This window comes from Abramis brama (genome assembly GCF_963993115.1).
Source record: "Abramis brama genome assembly, chromosome: 10".
Classification (NCBI taxonomy): Eukaryota; Metazoa; Chordata; class Actinopteri; order Cypriniformes; family Leuciscidae; genus Abramis; species Abramis brama.
Window position 1 is genome coordinate 44,080,780 of NC_139972.1, and position 23,592 is coordinate 44,104,371.

Here is a 23,592-nt window from a genome sequence, read left to right on the forward strand (position 1 = left end):
GAAATAAGCTCAACCCTTTTTATGCAAATTAATTTTTCTGATGACTATATTGGCAGGGAAATAAGAGGAAGTGATTCAAAGGAAGACTTGCTTTCTGAAGGTAAGTTTTTGTGATTTGCTATTCTTTGATTTTTTTTTTTTTTTATAGATATGTGGGCTGGTTCACAGAACTCAGTTGTAGTCCACTGCTCCGGGTTTTTTTCTATGTAAAAATGTTCTATGGCTGTCTTTGACACTGATGAGCTGCGCTCATAAAAAAGACATTGACAGAGGACAGAGAAGTGGCACAACAGTCAGATTCAAAATAGTGGACCACTGCTTTTTTTTTTTTTATAATAATAATAAAAATAATGAATAACTAACTTAATCAAAAACATTTAATATTATCCGTGTTTTATATAATATTGTATTTGCGACAACATTGTGGACTTTTTAGAAGAGCAAAATAGACATCACAGTACGTTTTGCAATTACCTATTGAATGCATCATTATGCATAAAACAATTAGAGTTCATGAAAAAGCCACTACTGTTAGATCAAAGTGCTGCTTCTTTTCTCTCAAATATATGGTAGAACTGTGAAGTAGCATAAATAAAATGTATGTACATTAATCTTTTTCTTCACTGAAAGAGTGTATTCTGTTGGTAAAGTCTGAAAATTAGGACAAAGCCACAATGTTTGTTTTTCCAGTTTTTAAAGCACTTTAATTTTGAAACTGTACAGTAACAGTAATAATTTATTTATAAACTTTTTCAAAGCATTAACAAAAATCTGCATACAATTAAAGTTATAGCTTTTCGCCGCATTATAACCCTTTCCGCCGAAATAATTAAATCATACATTACCTAAAAGTTAAGACAACAATAGTAATAATAATAACAATTTAATATACATAGCCAATAATACAATTTTTTTACATATTCGTGGTCCGTACATAATTATAAAACAAAACCCCAATTGGTGACCATATTTAACATTGATCGATAAGTGGGTGAGTCTTCATCTTCCCAAAATATGTAATCATGGGTTGCCAAGTCTTATACAAATTTTGGACAGATCCTTTCATTAAATATTTAATTTTCTCTAATTTTAAGTATGATACTAGATCACATAACCACATTGAGGCTTTAGACGGGTTTGTTGACTTCCACTCCATTAATCTTCTTCTCCCTAATAAGGTGGCAAAAGCAATACAATTTTTTACTTTATTTGTCAATGATACTCCATGTTCTGGTACTCCAAAAATAGCAACTTCAACACTGGGTTTTATATCCAAGCTAAAGGTCTTATTTAATGGTTTAAATATGAATTTCCAATAGACACTCAGCTTTTGACAAGCCCAAAACATATGAAAAAAGTCTACCTTGTCAGTCCCTCCAGAAAAACGCAATTATGCGATCGCATGAATCAATGCATAATCAGCCAAAGTCCGCATATTTATGGTTTGTGATAATAAACGGCCCACTTTTTCCCCATGTTCATAAAAATTCACTTTAGACGCAGATTTTGTTGAGTGTTTTCAGCTGATATCTGATCATATTGTGCTTTAATTTCCACTCTCTTCTAAGCAGTTCTTCAGAAGGGGATAGAGAGAGTTGTTGATCTAATTTTTCTATCGAATCAATTAGTTGTTGTAGTTTTGCATTTCTCTTTTTACAGAATAAGATATGATTTCACCTCTGATGACAACTTTAAATGTCTCCCATAAAGTCAGTGATGATACCATTTCTGAAGCATTTGTGAGCAAGATTATCTATCGCCACTGATATATGTCTATGGAAATTTTTATCTGCCAATAGGGTAGAGTTTAATCGGCAAGTAGGGCGCTGTGTACAATGCTGAATAAAACGTAGGTCAAGAAGCAATGGTGCATGATCTGATATTATAATTGCTGAATACTGAGTATTTTCCACTGAAGGAAGTAGTGTCTTATCTATAAAAAATAAAATAAAAAATCTGTTCTTGAGTATGAAGAATGGACAGGGGAAAAATAAGAGAATTCTTTCTTTTTCGGGAATAAAAATCTCCACGGATCCAGACAGCCCGTTTGTGCCATGAAAGTAGAGAGAGCTTGGGACATTTTAGACTGGAGCATGGTTTTCGGATTCGAACGATCTAGAATTGGGTTAATAACACAATTCAGATCCCCACCAAAAATGTATCTGTGTGAGTTTAAGTTGGGTAAGAGTGAAATAATTTTATAAATGAAATTAACATCGTCCCAATTGTAAATACATACCAGGGCAACAGTGACCTGTCACAATAACAAAACGACCCTGAGGGTCTGAAACACATTTGGAAGCATAAAACTGTACTTTATGTGTTTATGTGTTTCATACAGATTTCATGTTTTGATGACCAGCATCTGATTCACTTATATGCAGTTGGCAAATTTTTAAAGGGATACTCCACTTTAAAATGAAAATTCTGTCATCATATACTCACTCTCATGTTGTTTCAATCCTTTATGAATTTCTTCTGCTGAACAGAAAGGAAGATATTTAGAAGAATATCAGCAACCAGACAGTTTCTGGTCTCATTGACTTCCATACAGTGACGGGGTGGCAAAGGGTGGCAGCTGCCACCCCTGGGATACAGTCTTGCCACCCCTTTTGCCACCCCATTTATAAATCGGATAATATTTTTTAAGTATATTTTATGTTCATAGCCTACACGTTGAAGGCCAAGGAGACCCGCAACAAGCTCCTCTCAAACAGAAATCGCCGATTTAGAATCCCCTCCCCCTCACAATGGTTTCACCCATCACCAGCACGGCAGCGACCCCCGCGAAAATGAAATTTCACCAGTGGCAGCAGGGCAGCCTGGGCAGGCAGCACAGTGCACCTGTCTGCAGTACGCAGTGTCTTGCGACCCGACTGGAGAGACTGAGCTGCCCCAGAGCCTCTGAAGGTGAAGTGAGTTTCCCCAGGTGTAGTTTAAATACACGTTTAACTTAAAGTTACATTTGTAATGAATGTATTGTACTAGGGGTGGGCGATATGGCAAAAATATCATATCACGATTTTTTTCAGGAAAATCACGATTAACGATTTTATCACGATTCTTTTTTATGTTGGTTTTACTATTTTGTGACTGAGCATTACAGCCAAACTAATATCCATATTTTAAAAACAAAGCCTTAGGTAACAAAATATAACAGACAGGGGCTAAATATATAGCAGACAGGGGCGCAGATAAAAAAAATTGTCATTGTTTTCTTTGCTATTAAATATTATGATCAAAGATCATTACACATACACAACTTAATATACAAACTAAATAAACAGTGCTTTATGTTTTCAGCTACAGGTGTATTTAACAGTAGCATTGAAGAAAGTAATTAAATGAACAAATATGAAAATAAAACAAAACAGACTTCACTGTATAAATTATACATTGATACTTATTAAAGCTACTATTAAAGTTATCAGTCAAGAGCAGTGAGTGATTTTCTCTTTGCATTTTGTTGTTTATTAACATTAAAGGGATAGTTGTCCTAAAAATTCAAATTGTCATAATTTACTCTCTCAAGTTGTTTTAAACTCGAATAAGTTTCTTTCTTCTGTTGAAAATAAAAGTTATTTGAAAGAATGTGGGTAACCCAGCAGTTGATGTACCCCAGTGACTTAGTATATTTTTCTCCTATGGAAGTCAATGGGGACCAGCTACTGTTTGGATAGCCACATTCTTCAAAATATTAATATTAGAAAAATATTTGGAAATATTAGAATGAAATTAATACAGGTTTGGAACAACATTAGAGTGCGTAAATAATGAGATAATTGTTATTTTTGGGTGAACTATCCCTTTAAGGACAAGCAGCAGCGTTTTTACTATTACTACAGTACTGTCTCTTTAAGAGCTGCGCGCGACGCGTCTAATATACACGCATTTGACAAGCAGATTTTCTCAAGTTTGCTTTCACTTTAGACATAACCGACTTTGTTTATGTAAACCTTGTGTGTATTTAACAGTATTAGCACAATAAGACTCGAAAGATAACTTAGTCCAGTGTCCAGTTGAGAGGATCTGCCACGCCGGCAATGGACTCTGCTAAACCGCCTGCGAACTGGGGTTGGACGTTACAAAGCATCGATGAGGAAGTGGGGCCTGGAGGACAGAGCAGTGTGTGAGTGTGGGGAGCCAGAGCAGACCGCTGAGCACATAATCACCACCTGTCCACTGTATAAACCACCCTCGGAGGCCGGCCTCTTCGACGTGGGACCTGAGATGAGAACGTGGCTGAGTTCTACTGAGCTGGACATTTGATGACGACACACGAAAGAAGAAGAAGAAGTCCAGTATCCAGGCGTTGGTAGACACTAGACAGGCTTTTGTGCATGTGAGCTTCACATGTACGCGCTGAAAAGCACACGTTAGAACAGCGCATCAGCACGCGAATTAAATGTTTAACCGACAAAGCATTAAAGCACATGCAAATTATGAAGTTTTGTGAACTGCAGTGTCCCGTTCCGCTGCGTTAACATTTTATGTGTATGAATATACGTCGCGTTGTTCAGTATGGTGGGACAGAGACGATACTACGATATTTCTTCAAAAGCAGATCGTGGAGACATTTTAATCGTCCTCGATCAAAAATCGTCATATCGCACTATATTGTATGCTAAAGACGATTCAGCAAAAACAGCGAGTCTATTACGTTAGCCAAAATCAGCGGTCAAATCGCTCCCTCGTGATTTGTAAGAGCACTCTTCTCTTTGATTGGCCTACTTTTTATTTTAGTAAAGACAAGAACAGCTTAATAAAAAATATAAAATATTGTTTGCATCCATAACGTTTACTGATGGTCGCCGTTACGCCGACGTAGCCTACGTTACAACACACAAACAGTGCCAGTTAGGAGATCGATCATTTGATTACCCAGCTAACAATTTTAGGTTATAAGAACGTTTCCATAACGTTCCCATTAAGTTAGAAAAAACGTTATTTCTGAATGTTCTAGAAACGTTCAAAGCGTCCAGTTTTTTAGACGTTGTATTAACGTTATTTCTTAGTTATAAGAACGTTATTCAAAACGTTATTAGAATGTTCAATTCTCCTGTTATATAAACGTTGTATTAACATTCTTGCTTGGTTATAAGAACGTTATTCAAATGTTATTAGAACGTTCAATTCTTAGGTTATAAGAACGTTTCCATAACATTCCCATTAAGTTATAAAAACGTTATTTCTGAATGTTCTAGGAACGTTTAAAACGTCCAGTTTTAGACGTTGTATTAACGTTATTTATAGGTTATAAGAACATTATTAAAAACATTATTAGAACGTTTAATTATCTCGTTATAAAACGTATTAACGTTATTGCTTGGTTATGAGAACGTTATTCAAAACCTTATTAGAACGTTCAATTCTCCTGTTATATAAACGTTCTCTTAATGTTTTTCTAAGATTATGAAAAACGTTCTTAAAACATTCCATTCACTTGTTTAAACATTTAAACATTTTCAATGTTATTGCATATAATGTATATATGACAATCATTTTATGAAAGCACCTTATTAAGAGCTTTCAGATTTTAAAATGAAGACAAAAGATCTAGAAAGATAATTAAAATCAAAAAGACCCATGAATCATGTCTATAATATGTGTAATGTAGTCCACTGAAGGCGAGCTGAAGTGAACCAAAGTGTAGTTTATTTCAAGATACAGATACAATTGAAACCGACCTGGGTTAAATTGAAATATGAAATTAACATGAAAATAAACCTGGACTAAAACATAGAACAAACTGATTAAACTTCAAAATAATGAAACATGAAACAAAACTAAAACTGCCTCTTTACCTAACCCTAACCTATCAGCAAGCTAAAAAAAAAAAAAAAAACATTTTAAATGACATTATCCACAATCACATCAGCTTCCACTTCCGGCACATCGGACTGGACTGGACCGAACCCTGAGAGGATCTCCGGAGACACTGCAGGGAGAAAATAAAACAGTGTTGTATTAAAGTGTGGTGAGATTAGTATAAAAGCACTGGGATGCTGTACTTGCTCATGCACAATATCTAATTAGATTTTCTGACCATTTACAAAAAGTTTAATCTGCTTTGGAATATTGGGAGCGCTACGTCTTTTAAATTCGAACACATTATTCTCTATGAGTGAACACCGGCGGCAACTAACACCGTGTTGTTCTCAGTGAAATATGTTATTTAACTGAGTTTGTTAAGCAGTTTTTGAGATTTCAGTATTCCCCAATTCAAATAGATAGTACTTTCCCAAAAATAGCTGCCTAGAGGAATTGAAAATATGGCCTTCCATACACTGTATATTATAAATTAGTAGAGATGTTCCGATACCCTTTTTTCCTCCCCGATACCGATTCCGATACCTGGACTCATGGTATCGGCCGATACCGAGTACTAATCCGATACCTGGTTGTGTATACAGCTTCATACTAGCCCTGTATGAATTGATAGAATTATGTTATAAAAGGTATTTTAGTTTTACAATATAACTGTATAAAAAAGTGCAACAAATAAATCTAGGAATCTAAAAAATGATATATGAATAATAGGGGTGTAACGGTCCACAAAATTCACGGTTCGGTTCGATACCATATACTGGTGTCACGGTTCGGTACGTTTTCAATACAGCAAAAAGAAAGAAATGCCAGAGAAATTTCCTTGATTTACTTTTTTTTTTTTTATTAACATCATAAAGTATGATCATTTTTTACTTTGAGCAATGATGGAGCTATAATTGACATATAAAACAAAAACAGCTCCTTATAAAAAAAAATGAAATGTAATATTGTAGTAGTTAAGTTATAAACAAAGGTTTATTTTATTTCAGATTAACATTTGAGGGCAGCAATTTTATTCATAATGTCAAAATAAAACCAACGTAACGTTACTTGAAAGCACAATGTTCCTGGTTTCCACGTCAGCGCTGTTTGATCCGTTAATAACGGAGAATGTGAATGCTTCTCACTAGATCTCGCAGCGAAGTTATTACTTCAGTGGCGAATTCAAATGCTTTCTTCACTGGATCTCTTAGCGCTGTGTAGCAACAGTGTAACAGTTAGCTTGATCAAGATCGGCTCGCGCTGCATTGTTCCAAACTGTTTAATGGTCCGCGAAGCACAAAATAACAAGTTGCGCAGTTTTGTTCCGTTTTCATTACGTTTGCCATTTGATGTTGGGCGCCAGCGTCTCTTACATTATGCGCTTGCCGCGCGCCTGCATCTGAAAATTTGCGTTTTCATTTCTTCTTCGCTGCTCTAAACAGTGGTTGCTTGTGGCAACAGCACAACTTCCTGTGTTGCCACAAGCAACCACTGTTTAGAGCAGCGAAGAAGAATTGATCTCCGATTTGCAGCGTAAAGCAAAGCTAGCGTGCATAACTAGGTATTGTTTAATAAAATGGTATCGGATCGGTACATGGGTAGATGTACTCGCCGATACCGATGCCAGAATTTTTATTGGTATCGGCGGCATTTCCGATACTAGTATCGGAATCGGAACAACCCTATAAATTAGCACAATTTACTATACTGATGGTTGTTAAAACGTGTAATTACAGTCTGTGAAAAGGGTCCATTACTGTTGTCAAGCGCTCGATCCAAATATCAAATTTAAGAGGAGCCTGGGGATATCCTTCCTTTTTTAAATGTCACATAGCAGCTTGTTATAACCTGTAAAACTGCAAACACTGTGGACAACTTACACGATAAAATTACAAATAAGTTACAGATTTCAATATGACGAACTTGACACATGAAACGGATAACTGGAGGGGGAAATACCCGGACCATAGCTAAGCTAATTGAGTTAACGTTAGCCGATTAACTTTTGAATCTCAAGAACGCGTTCAAATTAAAATCAGTTTAGCTATATTGAAAAAGTGAACAAGGACACTGGAAAAGGTGAATCTAAATAAATACATCAATGTAATTTCGCGTTTATTCTTCAGTTTTAACTACATATTTGTGTAGTGTTGTTAACTGCTCTGTGGACTGCGGGAGCAGTTTAACTCAACGTTATGTTACTTAAGACAGTTGAAGCAGACTGATGATCTAGTTAACTTAATTAAAACAGTAGCAACTGCTGCAAAACTAAGTTAATTAGCACTGATACAAGTATTTGATTCATACAACAAGCAAAATTCAACCAACTTACCTAAAAGCTGTCGTCTCCATGTCCGACGTCCTGTCCCGCTGACGCGGCGCTGTGTTTGATTGACGGGCCGGGCCGTGCGCTGCAAAACCACGCCCATCTTATCACGCTAAACGTTCGGATGTGGGGAATGATCAGATAAAACTACACATTCCCTGTTTTCTCTTTGACTGTAATTGCAAAAGTTATTAAAAACCCTAGTTGTAATTTTTTATTATTTTTTTTAAGAGGTAAAACCAAATTTATAATCGACTGTAGTTTTTGAATTATTTTCTGTTGAATAAATAATTATTTTATATCTGGGATTTTTTTTCTAAACTAATAATAATATTTTAATAAATATTTTAACCCCCCCCCCCCCCCCCTCAAAAAAATTCAGTGCATTGTCACTGTATATACAAATTATGTTTCTGAAGTTGTTTTGCAGAAGATAAAAGCTGTATGACTAATTTGTAATTACTAATATTTGTTTTAATTTAGTAACGTTTTTAAAACGTTCCACTAACAAGTAAGAATAACGTTTTAATGCTAACGTTTTTAGAACGTTTATCAATGAAGTTAATCAGCATTGTGATAAAAGTGTCTAATTCATACAACAAGCAAAATGCACTCAACTTAAATGAATACTGCTATTTCCTGTTGAATACATAATTATTTTATATTCTGGGATTTTATTATTCTGACCATAAAAAATAAGTTAAATAATGTCAGTGCATTGTGTCATTAGTTGTGTCACTGGATTTACAAATTATGGTTCTGAAGTTGATTTGCCAAATAAAAAGCTGTATAACTAATTTGTAATGACTAATATATATTTTTTTAACATAATAACGTTTTTAAAACGTTCTACTAACAACATAAGAATAACGTTTTAATGCTAATGTCTTTAGAACGTTTATCAATGACATATAACGTTGGCACAACGTTATAATAACGTTACAGCAAGAACGTTTTTGATAACTTTTAGAGAACGTTAGCCAATGTTCTGAGAACGTTCCCTGTTAGCTGGGTAGCTATAGCAGTCCTATTCAATCCAATTTCTCTCAGATATCACAGCAATGAAACCAGGTTACAACTGGGGAAATAACAAATACAATAGGATTAAGTATGGGCGTTAATAGTTGGGAGAAAATATGATGCGTAATAATGATTAGATCTGCATTTGAGAGGCAGCAGTCTAATAAACCTGCTGACGATTGCTCCATTAATGTGAATCAAATAACAAAAGGCAAAGAGAAAACCAGTCGCAGCTCTTGAATGATATAAGCTTTGATCTATCTATGATAAACTATGCAGTGTTATTTTAATTCTGACTTTATTAGATGTCTTTTTAGCCCATATTACTCCTGAACAGTAATGTCAGCACACAACTGAAATTAAAGCACTGGGTATATAATTTGTATATTTGTTTAATTGTATACTTTTTTTTGTTTTTGGTGTCCTATGTCTTCTGTATATAAAACACAAAAGCCTGCACCCTTCTGCATAACATACATGTTTTATTTGTTTTGTTAAAGCATTGCTTTTTCTTTTGCTATAGATATTTACTTTACATTTCACAATATTAATTGTGTTCTAATTTTTTATTTTTATTTTTTTAATATAACAAAAAGAACCGATAAGAATACCGTTAAAGTACCGGATCGATAAGGAGTATTGGTAAGAGTAGTAATACCGAATGATACCCATCCCTATTGGCAGCAACAAATTAAAAGTTATGGCCAATTTAACTGTGATTAAATTCAGTATATATACGTCTGCCATATTTTGCCACCCCTCAAAAATTCCTGCCCCCCTCTCGCCACCCCATAAATATTTTTCTAGATCCGCCCCTGATCTGACACCTGTGAGATCAAAGACGGATATCGCGGGATTCACGGGATTCACGCTCGTGCACGGTGTTGCTAATAAACTGGATGTAATTTAAGTTCTGTTGCTTTTATATGAAAATAAATATAATGAACAAGACACCCAAAGCACTTGTTATTTAATCCCATTCCAAATACGTTTATCAATCTTTTTTTTTTCTTTAATACAGACATGTGTTTGTATATATGTTTTAATAAAAATTGCATAATCACATAATCCATAAAGAGATTGCACTGTCAGAGAGTTTGGGAATATTCACACATAATTTATACACATAAAACATGATATCAGAGTTTTAAAATCAAACATTTTAAAAGAGAACAATACATCACGGTTGTTTAAACCAATGAGCATTAAGCTGTGTCGTCAGCAAGTCGCTTCCCATCATGCTTTTGATCGGCGCAGTCGGTGGAGAGCAACTGTGCTCGACTGCAGAATCCGACACATCCGCCTTGCGCTCGCGAGAGATTTTTGACATACGTCAGCATGACATCAGAGCAAGGCGTACCGCACTCGGACACATTTCTAACCGGCATGCATCTCGCGCTGATCACCGGTGATCGGTTCTGCGCAGATTTTGCTCATCTCAAACAAGCCTAATGAGAGCCTCTTACAGGCTTGCGCGACCTGTCACTCGCGGGCCTTGGTTTTCGACTGGATAAAAGCCTGGATAAAGTCAGCCAGTGTCTATCCGCAAAGTTTTGATGGATGGAAATATTAACCAACCAAAATCAATTGCAGTATCTTGCAGTTTATGCAAGCATATTCGTCAAATACAAATGCGCAATGTTTTCATTCACACAAGCGCTTTCGCCATTCACACGCAGAGCGCACAGACACAAACAGCTACACACAAATAACGCATTGTTTTGCCACGCGAAGCTCGCATAAACGCACGGATTTACACCAAAGCTTATATCTGAACATCTCTATCATGGATCGTGGACTACAGAAGAGATTTGGTGGTATATTGAGGAAGGTGGTGAGGAGTAGCAGAAAGTAAAAGGATATTATTCATCATTATTATCAGTTTATTGTTATTTATTTTCTTGTGTGGTTTGAAGGGCAGAACAGTTCTGAATTGATATGCATGTATGTAGTTGGCCTATGTAGTGTTTACTCCTTAGGTCAAGTGGTTGGGTGCCAGGTGTCCATTTGGAGTCTCCAAATTGCCTTTTGGAAAAGACGCCTATACTTTTCTTAAATAAAAGCTTACAGAAACTACATTTTTGGGAGTATCATCCTCAAATTTGAATCAAAACATGGTCAGACATTCAATTTGATCTTTATGGTGTTTTCAGGCCTTTAACATAAAAGTCTGATCAATTTTTCCCTAAGTAAAGTTCATTCAAAGAAATCGTGAGTCACTTTCATGTAAATTTGACCTTGTTTTATTCTGTTCCTATACTACTTTGAGTTATAATGACTCTTGGGTAACAAAAGTTCAAGTGTCTAGTTTAAAAAAAAATATCAGAGTTACGAATGTAGACCATAGGGTTTAAGAGCTACAAACATTTGTATTTGGGTATTTCATTTTCTGAAAATTCTCATAACTTGTCATAAAAAACATACCACAATAGACTTCACAAGGAGAAGAGTTGGTCAGAAATAGCTTCTGCAATGGATGTACCAGGTAGCTAACCAAATAGCAACAGAATAGATTTGTGTGTGTGTGTGTGTCTGGTTTGACCTACATTATGATGACCCATATTTATTCAAATGTAAAAATGCAGAAAGTTTTCTGTATTGGGTAGGTTAGGGAAAGGAGCTAGAAAATTGAATTAGTTCATTATAAAAACCATTACACCTAATATGGGATTTCCACATAAGGATATGAACCAGTACACATGTGTATGTGTGGGACAGTGAGAGGCCGAAAATTAACCATGGTTTTATTATAGGCGTATTGAAGATTAGTATAACCAAAGAAATACTACAGTTAAACTTTTTTTGGTAACGCTTTAGATTACAGCCCAGAAAGTACTGCGTAATTAAAATGAAATAACAGTGTAACTTTCGGTAATTACAGTGTACCTATAAAGTATGTACGTGTAAGTATAGGGGAATAATATGTAAAGTTTTGGGAATAAAGGGGTAACAAACAGGAAAATAACAAATTATTTAGGCAAATTATTTAGACTGTAAGTATTCCATGTAGTTACAGGGTAAGTATGACATTGCGGGCTGTAAATTAAAGTGGTGCTTCTTACCCTCTTGTTTCATGTAGTTACAGGGTAAGTACAATAAAAACACATGCACACACACAATCTGACATCACTTGGAAAACCTTTATTTGAAAAACAACTTATTTCAAAACAGATTTACAACTATTACACTTCTTATTCTTTATTATTTTTTTAAAATCAACTTTTCATTTCAAATACTAAAGTCCTGACAGAAAGTAGCATGTTTTGTCCTTTTTTGTTTCTCTTGCATGGCTTCCTCCTCCTCTTGGTCCTCCTCTTCTTTTTCTATCATTCCACTGATTAGCCTAATCTTAAGAAGGAGTCTTTTTCTATTCTGTATTATGTACAGGGACACCCAGAAATGTTCTCATAATTTACTCATCTATTCGCTACCGACCAACTGTCACCAGCGAGTGCATGAGAGTCGGCTTCACAGGGTCGGCTTGAATGGCTTCGCGTTTGGTGAAGCTTTAAGCATTCATTGCATTCTCGCGGGAGTTTGATGTGAAACTCGCGCGAGAACTGGTGTCTGTTCTTCTGCATGGTTTGTTTTTCATTATTATTATATATTATTGTTTGTATTTTGTTGTGTGCAATAATAAAAACATTAACCTGTTAACCGTTGCCAGTGCGCCCGCGCACTGAAGCGTTATTTATTTATTTAATTCAAAATTACTATCAGATTTAATGTTATACCTTGACAAACTATACATAATTAAAAAGATATAAGACTCAAGTTTCAGAATTTGACCACTATTGTATTCTGAGAAACTCATAGTGACAGTTATGTCTTAATTTGTGTCAGGAGTTATGAAATGAAAAAATGAGTCGATACCTTTGATATGAATTATGCGCGTCAGCCGCTTTCATTCATAAAAAACTCCGTGCTGTCGTCATGACAGCGATACACAAAACAACGTCCCTCAGGGCTTTAGCTCAAAAATGTGCAGATTTGGAGAAATATTGATAGATTCTCATAGATTTACATCATATTTCTATAGACAGGAATAATATTTATTGAATTTATACCCAAATGCGTCGATGTAATCTTTATGAGCGTTTGGATACTCTGATACTGTGTTTTCAATTCATACCAATAGCCTGAGGGCGCTATATGCACAATAATAGTCCATATATGGAACATGAAGAAGAGCCATAATCATGTGACATTCCAGGACGTCACTGATACACACACAGCTATCAGAGATCGCGCTGTAACATGCAGATACAGACGTTTTGAAGACAATAAACATGATTGCAATGATATTTGAGTTACCTGTGTTTTTCAAGCCATGCCAGGTATTTTCATAATAATAGATTATATTTATAATGTAATGCTAATAGACTATCATTGTGCAGAACACTATCCAATAGTATATTTTCTGTCTGATTTTTTATCTGAAGCCAAATTAGATCACAGAAGATTATTTAAAATACTCGACTTGCGTTATGAAGTAAGTCTGGAGCACAAACATGGTTTTAATCTCATAAATTGTCGTGTATTGATGGTGTGCTAAGCTAACATGCTAGCTAGCCCTAGGTGCACCTGCCACCTACTTTTATGATTTTTTGAATGCTTACTGAAATGTTTCTTTATTCAAGAAATGCATTTGATACAGTTTAAAATGTGAGGTGAACTTTGAGAAAAGAAATTAGGGATTGAAACCCTATGAATAGCCTGTGAATAGCCTGTGAATAGCCAGTCGTTAGTAACTATAATGCAGACAAAAGAAATGCATATTTAGAGCCATAACCAGGCTGGAGAGGTGTGAATGTGTGCAGGGGGAGACTGAGACTGAATGGGGATCGTTTGCACGACAAAACAATAGAGACAGTCAGATCCACTGCGAGAAGAGAGAACTGTCCGGCTTGCCTGCGCTTTTCTCACTCCTCCTCTCACTGCAGCCGCCTACTCTCGCCTACATTTCAGGCGAGGCAAAGCGCATCTCAAACAAGCCTTTTGTGTTTCAGTCAGAAACAAAGGCTGTGATTGAACGAGAATGACCCGGGTGGCCTCATTTGATCCGGAAGACTCCAAACTACGGGGGAGTTTTTGGAATGCAGATATTTCATTGATAATGAACGAACTTTATCTCGAAAACGCTCATGCAAACAAAGGAGGAAATTTCATTTTTTCTCCTATTTTTTCGTTGTTTTGGATTAAAAAGTTGGATACATTTTGAAGAGTACACCCTTACATTGAAATGTATGCTGGTGTTTCTTGGATTCGTCCGAACTGATCTGGACCATAGGAGATGAAATAAGTATTGCTGTTCATTGTGTTCACCAGTTCTTCAGCATTTCATTTAACCCTTTCCTCTCTGGTCTACTGATTGCAAAAACAAGTTTAGAACATGATTCTTGAGTGTTTTAGCTTTCAAATGATGCATAGTTTATGATAGTCAGTTGAATATTTGTTATTAAAAAAAGTAATAAAAGTATAAACACGCCCCCCACGGCCCGCCCAAGGGCCGATGCTTGCTAACAGAATAAACACTTGTGCTCGGGCGGAGTGGCAATCGGGAGAGTCGGGACTTTTCCCGGTGGGCCGGTAGTGTTTCGAGGCCGCGAGGGCTGTGCAGGCTCTCTGCTCAACACGTGAATAAATGCATCGATCCGCAATGTTTGTTTGAGATCTTATATGGTCTAGTGATAGATCTTTTGCCAAGCGTGTCGTATAGTTTTTTTTCTCTCTCATCAAAACGTCTATATCAATCGTCTATAAAAGTCTATATCAAGCAGGGAGACGTTTGTGTGCATTTTATTTTGTGATCTCACCGGAACGAATAGAGAGTCTCCCCGCAACGGGGATAGATCAAAGAGCGCATCCGGGTGAAGACTGTGCGTGAGCCACAAGAGAACACTGTATCCATGACACTGATCGCAGCGGCAACGAGCGCTCAGCTGGATCTCAAAAACAACACATTTAAGCGCTAGATCTCTTATTTAATAGCCAACTAAATGAATGCTCTGCTAGTTAACTGGAGATATTTTATTTATTTGTATTAGGTACATCCATGCCCAAATGTTTCAAAAAGTGGTGGGTGACAATATCGATCCTGAGAAAAAGTGGTGGGGACATGTCCCATCCGTCCCACCCGCAAATTACGCCTATGACACAACTTCACTGGATCTAAACAAATCAATATAACCATAGATGTTTCCAGTAGCGATGGCTATCTTAATCTATTTAAAATAATTTTGCAAGGGTTCTATGACATTAGTATATTTTTTACCAAAAAAAATGGTGGCGGTGGCCTACGAATTTTTGAAGAATTTTCTCAAACCTCTCGTCAATTGAGGCATCGACACATTACCGTGTTTGCGCATCCCCTCAACATCAGCGTAGATAAACGACTCTCTCAAACTCCTCGGCGAGCTTCCTCTGAAACCCAACGGTTCTAGTCTCTGCTCTGACTCAGCACCTAGCACAGATGTCTGTCCCTCTTCCCTCGAGAAGAGGGCAGACGAGAGCGAAGTTTTCTCAAGGGAAAAAAGTCACAGTTGGCACAAGCAGTTTCCTCAAGAACTGATCGTTCTTGCTCTGAGCCCAACCAGTAAACTCAAGTTGTGTGTGCCATCTGGTGTCAATATCATAGACACGGATCCACTTCTTGAAACGCTTATCACTTGCCATAATTGTTCTTACCTTTTTCAGGTGATTGTAAATCAGACAAAGCAGTCCCTGAAGACGAAATGTTCTCTAGGCGCCCCTTTTATAATCCGGGTTGCAATTGTAGTGACGTCATCATAGGCTGTCACCACAACATAATCTAACATTAAACTTGCCTTTTGGTAGATTTAATGTAAGCCTCAATTTAGTCCATAAGTCGCTCTAGCCTCCCTCCAGGAAGTCATGGTCATCATCTGGTATGTTCTGCAAGGGTTGCTGATTCTCAATTATACCAGTCAGTAATTCATCCAAGTGTTTTTTCCCAACTAGTAATTTATCCATTTCGGTTTTATTGTGTTTCCATTTGGTGAATTAGAACAAATTTGGATGAAAACAGAAATAACAATATGAAAAAATTAAGAGATTGTTTTTTTTATGTTCATGAAGAGGGTTGAATATGTGATAAATGGATGGTTTCTTCATTTTTCCACTTTAAAGACAAAAATGAGAAAACAAATGATCCAAAGGGAGCCATTTTAAACTGTTAAGGCTTTTTTCATACAATTATAAGAAATGGGAAACCAAATTTGGAAAATAGTCTTCAAAATTCCTCGTCTGTGTACTGTAGAAGAAAGAAAGTAGGGTTTCTAACAATATAGGGGTGAGTAAATGATGAAATAATTTTCTGCGTATAATTGTAGATTTGAAAATCATGCTTTTCCCCATTATTGTTGAATCACGGAAGCTACACCAGTTACTTTTGCCAAGAGATTATTTATTATTTATTATTTTATACACGTGTCAACATAGGAGAGAAACTACTATAGAAAAAAAGAAAAAAGGAAAAATAAGGCATAGAAAAATAAGGCAACAGGCGAGGTGGTCTTCATTCCAGATTTCTCTGTTCCCTATTTCTCTGTCCTCTCACCCCATCATGCCAGCTGTAATGGTTTCTCTGGGTTTCTCTTCCCTCACCCCCTCATGCATCAGTTTCTCCTTCCTCTCACCCCGTCATTGCCTTTGTTTCTCTGAGTAAATACAGTAAGGATTGAGCTTATATACACCACTCTGGGACTTAAAACTTCCTTGTAAGGTAGCAAAACATGTTGCTTATGTTTAAAAATGTAACGTATCATCACCTCATGCTTACACATGGTACAATCCACTTTCCCTCTGTGTATACATTAGTGGTACATTTGCATGAGTTGAAAAACATTCCTTTCCTTGTAAAGATCATGCCAACTGTACACATTTGAAGTATCATCATCGGAACATCTCTGCTCAGTGAACGTTGCATTGCACACATACCTCTAAGTAAAATATAGCTCATCCCATATCTCTCATCAGCACACATGTACAAACATACTCTGACTTCACAAAATACATTATGAAATTATGAAAATACTAAAAAAAAAACATTAAACAACAAAAATGTTAGTCTTCATAATATAATGCCATATAATTTTTTTTTTTTCTACAGAAAATATCTTTGCTTTCTGTAAAGTTCCACTGACTATATTCGTTATGGCAGCCCAAGATGAACTGCAGGTTGTCCTGCTTGGGACGACTGGGTCTGGTAAAAGTGCTACAGGAAACACCATATTTGGCTACACGGTTTTTGAATCGTATCCATCCACTCAGTCAGTCACCGTGTCAAACCAGACTGCAAAAGGGAGAATCAGTGGAATGGAAGTCACAGTTGTGGACACTCCAGGATGGCACTGTACTAAACTGACAGAGAATGAGGTTGAAGCGTACTTAAAAACAGCTATCGCATCTCTTCGTGGGCCTTATGCCTTTCTCCTGATCATTCCAATCGGTTCCTTTACACCGAAAGAGATGTCCATGGTTTCAGGGTTAAGTCAGGTTCTGGGAAATGACTTTATGAATCATACTTCAATTCTGTTTTCACACCGCGACAACCTTGAGTCAAAATCCTTTAAACAGTTTCTTGAGGAGGAAACAGGAACATTGCACAGCATTATTGAGAGATGTGGAAATCGAGTGTACACCTGGAACAACAGAGATAGTGCATCTGTGGAGAATATGGACCAGTTTTTGCAAGATCTGAAAAAAACACAGAAAACAAATGAAAATTCTATGACCTGCACCGACAGTAACGTGCAAAGTCAAAGTCAAACCTGCACCGACAGTAACGTGCAAAATGAAACAATGAATAGAAAACCGAAACAAGAACTCGGGACAGATTCAGGGCCAGGAAGTTCAGATGCGCATATAAAAAGGGACACAAGAGACACTACAAACCCTCAAGAAAATCCAGCTGAACAAGTCAGAGTTGTAGTCCTGGGAATGGCTGGAGTGGGAAAAACTGCAACCATTAAAACCATTTTAGGGAAAAATGTCCAAACTGAAAGCAGCACATCAGTTTACACGATCAGCAGATCTGGGATGAACTTAATGTTGATTGATTCCCCTGGCATTAAAAACGCAGAAGATGTGGAAGATGTAATCTCTCAGTCTTTGTCACGTGCCGGTCCAGGGCCGCATGTCATTATGATTGTAATCAAAGTGGGACGAGTTACTGAGGAAACCTTCATAATGACAGAACGCATTCATGCATGTCTGGACAATTCGGTATCACATACAATGATCCTTTTCTCTGGAAAGGATGATCTAAAAGACAAACCTATTGATGAATTTGTTAGAGAGAGTCCACAGCTCAAAAGTCTTGTAGAGATGCATGGCGAAAGGCTTCACACACTGAACAACAAGGACAAAAATGATCAGACTCAAGTAAATGAACTGTTGGAGAAGATTTCTGCAATAAACAGTAAAAATAAGGGTCACTTCATCAACAAACAGAGGCAAAAATCAGGATCACATGGAAGTGGGAGGTAAATCTATTTCCCAAATTATGTAAACTATCAGATCATCTCAAATTGAGCATTTCTTATTATGCATGAAATAATCTATTATTGGCTTTGGCTAAGGTTGTAATGGTTTGGTTTCATTCTAACAGGAAAGGAAACCAAAAGGATCTGGGAGCAAATGGATTTAAAGGAGGTAATCATGTATTTACACACACACACACACACACACACACACACACACACACACATAATTAGATAGACATAATTAAACAGAGGGTGATTGTTCATTGATTATCTTGATTCTGACCAAAACAAACTGTTATTTTGATCTCTCTTTTCTTTAAGGTCTTCAATGATGCAGTGCAACATAAACATGCTCAGGGAAATATTTTGTTTCACAAAACTTGATTTCCACGCACTCTTTTTCATCTGTAGATGTTAGAATCAACTATCATACCAATGTTTGTATAAAATATATTTTAAAATGTTAAGTATTTTCTTTGAATGATCATTGTTAAATTTTAAATATGATAATTTGAAATCTTTTAGATCATTTTGGAAGAATAGCATCACTGATGCTACTTGGGTGATAGTTAAGAGAAACAAAGTAACTAACCTCTTTAGGTTAACACAAGTTAGCACTTGACAGGTAATAACCACCTCAAGACTTAGCAGCAAAACAAGTAATGAGGACAATGATCAACAAAGATAAACTAAATGTACCAAGTCTAGAGGAGTCCATAGGCTAGAGCGGGGTTTCACAAAATGAGGTTTGTAAGGGGAAGTGCTAACAATTAATTGAATAATAAAAATGTAACATCAAATAAATAAATAATTTTAAAATAAAAACTATCAAAATGAAACATGAAAAATGAAAATGATAAACAAAATATTTGATCTGGGCATGACTGACAAAAAGGTTTGGGAATCCCTGGGCTGAAGGATAGATCTACATTGGTGTTGTTGACAGTGATTTCCATATAGACGCCATGTTGTGCAATGATTTTCTAATCAGAGTTTCAGTGCCATTCTATGCATCCTGTGCTTTCACACTAAATGTAGGATACAACTTTTATTCATATCTACCAAAAATAACCATTACAATCATGTTAAATAGGGTGTAGGGTAAAGTGTGGTTATCTGTATGTTAAACACAAGGTCAGGTTTTGGTCATGTGTGCTTAATAAAATAAGCAATGTGCTAACCCAGTCTTTCTACGAAGGTTGGTTTTGGTTTTGCTTTGTTTAATAGTTGATCTAATAACTATGGACTATTTTACTATAATCCATTTATTATTTCAATAAATGTAATAATTTACGTTGAAATATTATAGCTGTTATGTTGTTATGATGTTTTTATTATAGTTATTGCACACTGTCTTATGTCATTAAAATTGTTTTTATTCATTATTTTATTCATATTAATGATCTTTTCCTATAATAAATCATGTACTTTACTAATAAGGCAGAGAAAGGTTCAGTTGGCTAAGAGCCTGGGCTATGGCCCCATGTTATCCATGTTCTTAGTAGCAGAGATATAAAGAAGGAGAGAGCCTCCCCTCGGCGCACACACTTTCACATTCTGCTGACTGTGCGACTGTGTGCCTTTCTTGTGAGAAATAAACCATTATAATCATTGATTGGACATTTGTTTCTTATTCAGAATTGTTTGTTTATTTGCCACAACAATCTGACATCTTTCACGAGCACATACAGGTGTAGCGTCTTGTGTTCAAAAGGAAGGTCATTCACCTCAATCGTGCTTTTGGTAGAAGATCTTTACATCAGACTGTTTTCCTGTAGCCTGGTTAAAACCAGACCATTCTCAGTAGTAACTGAGTTATGGTCTGGCAAAGCTCCATAGAAAAATCATTTCCAAAGGGGCGTCACCAACGGACGTTGCTCAAATGCCTCTGGGCGCAATTGGATAGACCCAAAACCAATCAGAGCGATGAAGGAGATGACGTATGCAGAGCGACGGAGAAACATCTTCGAGTGTTGTTCTTTGCTCGGGTTTTAACAAAAAGGAAACGTTCAAATCGCGTAAAACAGACACGATAGCTGATTCGAACGAGTGATGTTCCACGGCGGCATCCATCTTTGTAATGTACAAAATCTGCTTCACCGTCGCTGCGCTGTCGTCATCGTGTAAAGCCCGCCCCAACGTTTCTGATTGGTGCCTCGATTTCAACGGATTAGAAATGGGCTTGAATGAGGTCTTTGCCAGACTAACTTGCAGAGTAGATCTAAATTTGCCGGAAGTTGTCTGGGTTTTCCCAGGCTAGTTTTCCTGAGAAACCTGTTAAAATATAAGTTAACTTAGATAATATTAACTTAAATGAGCTAGCTATGGCTCTGGATCAGACTGCAGCACCTGGCCTTACTCTACTGGACACTGAAGTCAAGTACCTTCTGTTTGCTGATGATCTGGTGCTGCTGTCTCCCACTAGAGAGGGTCTACAGCAGCATCTAGACCTCCTGCACAACTTCTGTCAGTCATGGGCCCTGGCAGCTAACCCCAAAAAGACAAAAATAATGATTAATTAATGATAAGGACATGGTGAGGATGTTTCAGCCCCTGCGCTGCCCGGTCATTTTCGGTTTAGCCAAGACCATGGCCATGTAAATTAAGCTGGTTTGCTGCGTCCCAATTCAGAGGCTGCGTCCTGAACTGCCGGATTACACTTTAAACTGTTCAAGTATTGGGTGCTAACTTACGTAAATAATGTAATGAAATATGAAAAGAAAACATACATAGGCACATATATATAAGGTTCAAATGTTCACTTTTATCTTACCTTGATGTGATTTTGTAGGCTAGTGTATTCTTTTTATTACGTACATAAATGGACCATGGTGAATATATTTACACAGGTTTTCAACCCTATTTGAATATAAAACCCAGTTGAATATAAAAAGTCGAGTGCGAATGTTACTCCCGCTCGTCATCGGCAGCTGTCAGTCACTGTTGCTAGGCGACAAGAACAATCGTCCGTAGGCTAGACCGGTCCGAGCGCTTCAGATGCGCCCTTTGATATGGGACGGAGCTGTAGTTAGCAACAATTTGTTAATATTGTGACAATAGGCCTACATTTTGTTACTTTAATTTTCAAAATAACCAGTGGTGGGTGGAATGTACGGAACTACATAGGCTACTTCGTTAACATTCACGTACAAATGTGAAGTACTTTTTTCCCACACAGGACAGCAATACTACAAAATTATGTTATTTTACAATATGATGCATTGTTTTACATGAAACTACACAAAAGTATATACAAGCAAGCAAATGCTTGTCACACAGACTTGAAATGTATGTTTTTACAACGCTTGGAGTCTCTGTTTTTTAATGATGTAAATTATATCAAAAACAAAAATACTCTGTTTAAGTAATCCATATGAAAGCAACGACATGTACAGTTTCTCAAACGCTTCCTAATTAACTCTAATGTGACCACACCCACGCGCGCTCGAGCGATTGACATGCAAATGATCCACATGAAGGAACGCGAAACTGTTAACGTCCTCACCTCAAAACAAAGAATAAGAGACTCCAGTAACTTTTCGTCAAGTTTGGAAGACCATGTTTGTGCTGTGCTGTTTACCTTGGATTACCTAGAAGAAGAACGCATTTTGAAGATGAGAAAGATTTTAAAGGTAAGACACTCAAAATAGTAAGCATGTTATTGTTATATAAACTTTAAAGGTTGTATCAGCGATTTAAGGCCCAAACATAAATGATCACATTCATCTAATCTTTCCTAACGATCCGCTAGCTGCCACCCCATAAGCATGCCGTCAAAAGTCTCTGTAGGCAGCCTAGGCTCTGAGATCTGCAGAGACCTAACCCTAACCCTAACCCTTCACATTGGGACACAGCTACTCACACACACACACACTAAACCGACCCCTAAACCTACCCATCACACACAAACACACACACACACACACACCGTCACACACACTGATGACTATATGAGGAAGACACACACCGTCACACACACTGATGTCTATATGAGGAAGATACACACACCGTCACACACACTGATGTCTATATGAGGAAGACACACACCGTCACACACACACTGATGTCTATATGAGGAAGACACACACCGTCACACACACTGATGACTATATGAGGAAGATACACACACCGTCACACACACTGATGACTATATGAGGAAGACACACACCGTCACACACACTGATGTCTATATGAGGAAGACACACACCGTCACACACACTGATGACTATATGAGGAAGACACACACCGTCACACACACTGATGACTATATGAGGAAGACACACACCGTCACACACACTGATGTCTATATGAGGAAGACACACACCGTCACACACACTGATGACTATATGAGGAAGACACACACCGTCACACACACTGATGACTATATGAGGAAGACACACACCGTCACACACACTGATGTCTATATGAGGAAGACACACACCGTCACACACACTGATGACTATATGAGGAAGACACACACCGTCACACACACTGATGTCTATATGAGGAAGACACACACACCGTCACACACACTGATGTCTATATGAGGAAGACACACACCGTCACACACACTGATGACTATATGAGGAAGACACACACCGTCACACACACTGATGTCTATATGAGGAAGACACACACCGTCACACACACTGATGACTATATGAGGAAGACACACACCGTCACACACACTGATGTCTATATGAGGAAGAAACACACACCGTCACACACACTGATGTCTATATGAGGAAGACACACACCGTCACACACACTGATGTCTATATGAGGAAGACACACACCGTCACACACACTGATGTCTACATGAGGAAAACACACACCGTCACACACACTGATGTCTATATGAGGAAGACACACACCGTCACACACACTGATGACTATATGAGGAAGACACACACCGTCACACACACTGAT

At 37.2% G+C, this 23,592-nt stretch overlaps 1 protein-coding gene across 2 annotated transcripts; it reads left to right on the forward strand.

Annotated features, from left to right (window-relative positions):
- The first annotated feature begins 6 nt into the window (after window positions 1–6).
- On the forward strand, window positions 7–20,276 carry LOC311090319 (GTPase IMAP family member 8-like). 2 transcript variants are annotated; one of them, XM_084125577.1, is made up of 4 exons: window positions 7–100; window positions 17,289–18,663; window positions 18,789–18,832; window positions 18,985–20,276. In XM_084125577.1, exons 1-4 carry the CDS (start codon window positions 22–24, stop codon window positions 18,993–18,995), a joined length of 1,509 nt encoding a protein of 502 aa, XP_083981703.1. In that variant the 5' UTR covers window positions 7–21; the 3' UTR covers window positions 18,996–20,276. The 2 variants fall into 2 exon arrangements, with proteins under 2 accessions (XP_083981703.1, XP_083981702.1); XM_084125576.1 differs by lacking the exon at window positions 7–100 and adding an exon at window positions 2,736–2,910.
- The last annotated feature ends 3,316 nt before the right edge of the window (window positions 20,277–23,592 follow it).

Coding starts and splice junctions, on each gene's coding strand:
- LOC311090319 (XM_084125576.1), top strand. CDS start 2,751: ATGGTTTCACCCATCACCAGCACGGCAGCGACCCCCGCGAAAATGAAA. Junction 2,911..17,288: donor CTGCCCCAGAGCCTCTGAAG/GTGAAGTGAGTT, acceptor TTTTTTCTACAG/AAAATATCTTTGCTTTCTGT. Junction 18,664..18,788: donor GGATCACATGGAAGTGGGAG/GTAAATCTATTT, acceptor TCATTCTAACAG/GAAAGGAAACCAAAAGGATC.